This window comes from Daucus carota, chromosome 4, assembly GCF_001625215.2.
Source record: "Daucus carota subsp. sativus chromosome 4, DH1 v3.0, whole genome shotgun sequence".
NCBI classification, from domain to species: domain Eukaryota; kingdom Viridiplantae; phylum Streptophyta; class Magnoliopsida; order Apiales; family Apiaceae; genus Daucus; species Daucus carota.
The window spans coordinates 10,311,532-10,314,801 of NC_030384.2; the positions used below are offsets into that span (position 1 = coordinate 10,311,532).

At 39.5% G+C, this 3,270-nt stretch overlaps 1 protein-coding gene across 1 annotated transcript; it reads left to right on the forward strand.

Annotated features, from left to right (window-relative positions):
* Positions 1-527: 527 nt before the first annotated feature.
* LOC108194437 (uncharacterized) lies at positions 528-2,588 on the forward strand. Its single transcript, XM_064092000.1, has one exon. The coding sequence runs from the start codon at positions 528-530 to the stop codon at positions 2,586-2,588; it is 2,061 nt and encodes a 686-aa protein (XP_063948070.1).
* Positions 2,589-3,270: the final 682 nt, after the last annotated feature.

The following is a 3,270-nucleotide window of genomic DNA, read 5'->3' on the forward strand; positions in this document are numbered from 1 at the left end:
ACAAAGGGGGAGTTAGATAGAATTAGTCTTCACAAGGTCTGAGGTGCTAAGGTTCGAGGAACAAGGTGAATTCAAGGAGGGAAGCTCAAGGAATTCAGAGGTTCAAGAACAGATGCACAGGGGACTAAAGTGTCGAGCTGTTTTCTGTCTGCTCAAGGTTTCAGCAAGCTGCTTTAGGTGACTGGGTAAAGGGAATATATATTATTATTCTGTAATTGTTTGATTTTCAGTAATAATATATTCTCTTACCAAGTTGGTAAGGGACCAGGACGTAGACCATTAGATATAGGGGTCGAACCTGGCTAAAATCGCTTGTGTCTGATTTACTTTTCTGCTCTTTACTGTTTTGATATCTGCTCTCATAACAGCCTGCTTTAATTGCAAAACAGTAAGCTGAAATATCCGGTAAAAGTTTAAAACTGACATTGGTAGCTAATTACACCTATTCACCCCCCCTCTAGGTGTTATTTCATTTGGTATCAGAGCCAGGTTTACTAACATTTCTGTAACAGGAAAGTATAGATCCTATGGCTGACCAATTTCAGGGAAAATCAGACTTTAGAGCTCCTCTCCTCACCGGTTCGGACAATTACAATTGGTGGAAAGGACAAATGGAAGCTCATCTCTCCAGAGACCCTCTCATGCAAAGAGTTGTTGAAAGAGGTCCCTATCAATTCCTTGATAAAGATGGCAAAGTCAAAGATATTGATGAACTCACTACCGACGAGCTAACTAAGATGGGTGCAAATGGAAAAGCAAGGAGTACTCTCATCAATGGTCTTAATCAATCTGAATATGACAAGGTGTCATCTCTCAAATCTGCCAAGGAGATATGGGATGCGTTGGAAGCCTATCATGAAGGTTCAAAGGGTCTAAGGAAAGTAAAGTTGGGACAACTAATGAAGGAACTTGGTGCTTTCGGTTTGCAAAAGGGAGAAACAATCAAAGAAGCTCAAGCTAGGTTTCAACTCATTGTCAATAATCTAGGGAGACTTGGAAAGATAATTCCTCAATCAGAACTCAACATGAACATTCTCGCTTCTGTTCCATTCGACTTTCAAGCCAAAGTTACTGCCTTGGAAGCTGCTCACAATATTGATACAATGGATCATCTAGCTCTTTTTGCTGAATTGAAACAATTTGAGAAAAAGATGCATGCCAAGAAGCATGATGCTCCGGTTGAGAAAATGAAGAATTTAGCTCTTACTGCTGAAAAGAGCAAGCCAGAATCAGATGAGGAATCAGACGAAGATCTTGCACTCCTTTCCAAGAAGATTCAACGGATGATCAACAAACATAATCAGCTGAAAAGGGAGAAAGGCAAGGACAAGGCTAAGAACTCAAGTAGCAGAAAGCCCTCCAAGGAATCAAAGGATCAGAATTGCTTCGAATGTGGAAAGCCTGGTCACTTCAAGAAGGACTGCTACAAGCTGAAGTCAAAACAGCCTGCTGTTTTTAAAGACAAGAAGAAGAAATCCAAAGCACTTCTGACTTGGAGTGATGATGAAGAAAAATCTGCCTCTAGTGATGACTCTGGTGAGGAAATGATTAATCTTGCACTTGTTGGCATGAAGGATGACAATGTTCAAGGACTCACCGAAGATGGGCTTGTCGAAACTGATTCCGAGGATGACAACAGTGAGGTTAGTTCATTCAAATTTGATCTCTCCAATGATAATTCTGTACTAGAAGAACTAACCATGCAGGAACAAGATCGTATTCCAAGTGAGGAATATAATTCTCTTAAGGCAGAAAACAGCAAGCTGACTGAAAAGAATAACTATCTCAAGAACATGGTTCAAGAGCTTATGCAGAAGATAGATACACTCTTTGACTCCAAAGAGCCTACTCAAGCCATAATCAAGGAACTTCAAGGAAAACTAGATCAATCTGAAGGTTTTCATAAAGTCTTGATGAGAAGAAATGAGGCTCAAAAAGAAGAAATCTCCCAGCTGAAACAAGAGATAGAAGCCAGAGATGCATGCCTAGAGACGTTCAAAATTAAGGAATCCACAAAGCTGCATTCATCTCAGCCTGCTGCTAGTACATCTCAGCCTGCTGCAAGTACATCACAGCCTGCTGCCACAACAAGACAGCAAGCTGAAAAGATCCAAACACTTGAAACAGAAGTCTCAAAGCTCAGAAAAGGAATGGGAACTTTTGTTCAAGGAGAAGAAGGTCTAAAATTCATGATGAAGAGCATCAAGGTTCCATTGGATAAAGAAGGAGTTGGTCTCAACTTCAACAAGAAGGGAAATGCTCTCAAGTATGAAGGAAGGCGTGTAAAACCATATAAATATGCTATGCCCTGGAAGGAATGTGCAAAATGTGGAAGAAAAGGACATCTAGCCCAGAATTGCAGAGTCAGACCTCAAAGACAATACTTCCAGAAAAGATCAGAAGGGAAAACAACCTACTTGAACAAGAAAACAGCTTACCAGAATGGTCCAAACAGAAGCTATAGAACTCAGCAACATACATATCCTAATGTGGTCCAAAAGTGGATCAAGAAAACTGATTTAAATGCTTTATATGTTCTTGCTTCTAACCAGAGTGGACCCAAGCCAATTTGGGTACCAAAGGGTTGAGTTTTGTTTTCTTTGTTTTGCAGATGTGTCTTGCTGCTAAGATCAAGTCTACACAATGGATCATTGATAGTGGCTGTACAAGGCATATGCGTGGAGACAAAACTCAGTTTAAGAGTCTAAAGATGAAAAGAGGAGGAGGTGTAACTATTGGTGATAGTAAGACTCTCCCTATTCTAGGTAAAGGTAAAGTTGGTAATGACACTACCTCTATTTCTAATGTTAGATATGTTAAAGGCTTGAAATACAATTTGCTTAGTGTAAGTCAATTGCATGATGATGGTCATAAAGTTGAATTCTCTAAGGATAAATGTGTTATTACTGTTGGTACAAACCAGATTCCTCTAGTTGCTAGAAGGGAAGGAAATATATATATATCTTAGATTTTGAGTTGCAGAAAACAGCCTGCTGTTTAGTGATAAGTGGTATTTATACACACTTATAGGCCTTCATTTCCACTTAATTTGGTTGGTTGTACTTAAGTGTTTAGTGTCTTTTAATGTGTTTTTAGTGTTTTTCTGTGCAGGTCACGAGTTGAGGTGATGAAGTGATTTTCTATCATTTTAGGTTGTTTTTGGTGCATTATTTGCAAGAATAGAGAATTGTGGATTCACCAAGACTTGGGATTTTGTGGGTACATCTTCTACAAACCCTCACGAGAACACACTCGTCCACTAGAGCTATC

What these genes read in the sequence shown, in the direction of transcription:
- LOC108194437 (XM_064092000.1), top strand. Translation starts at nt 528, where the DNA reads ATGGCTGACCAATTTCAGGGAAAATCAGACTTTAGAGCTCCTCTCCTC.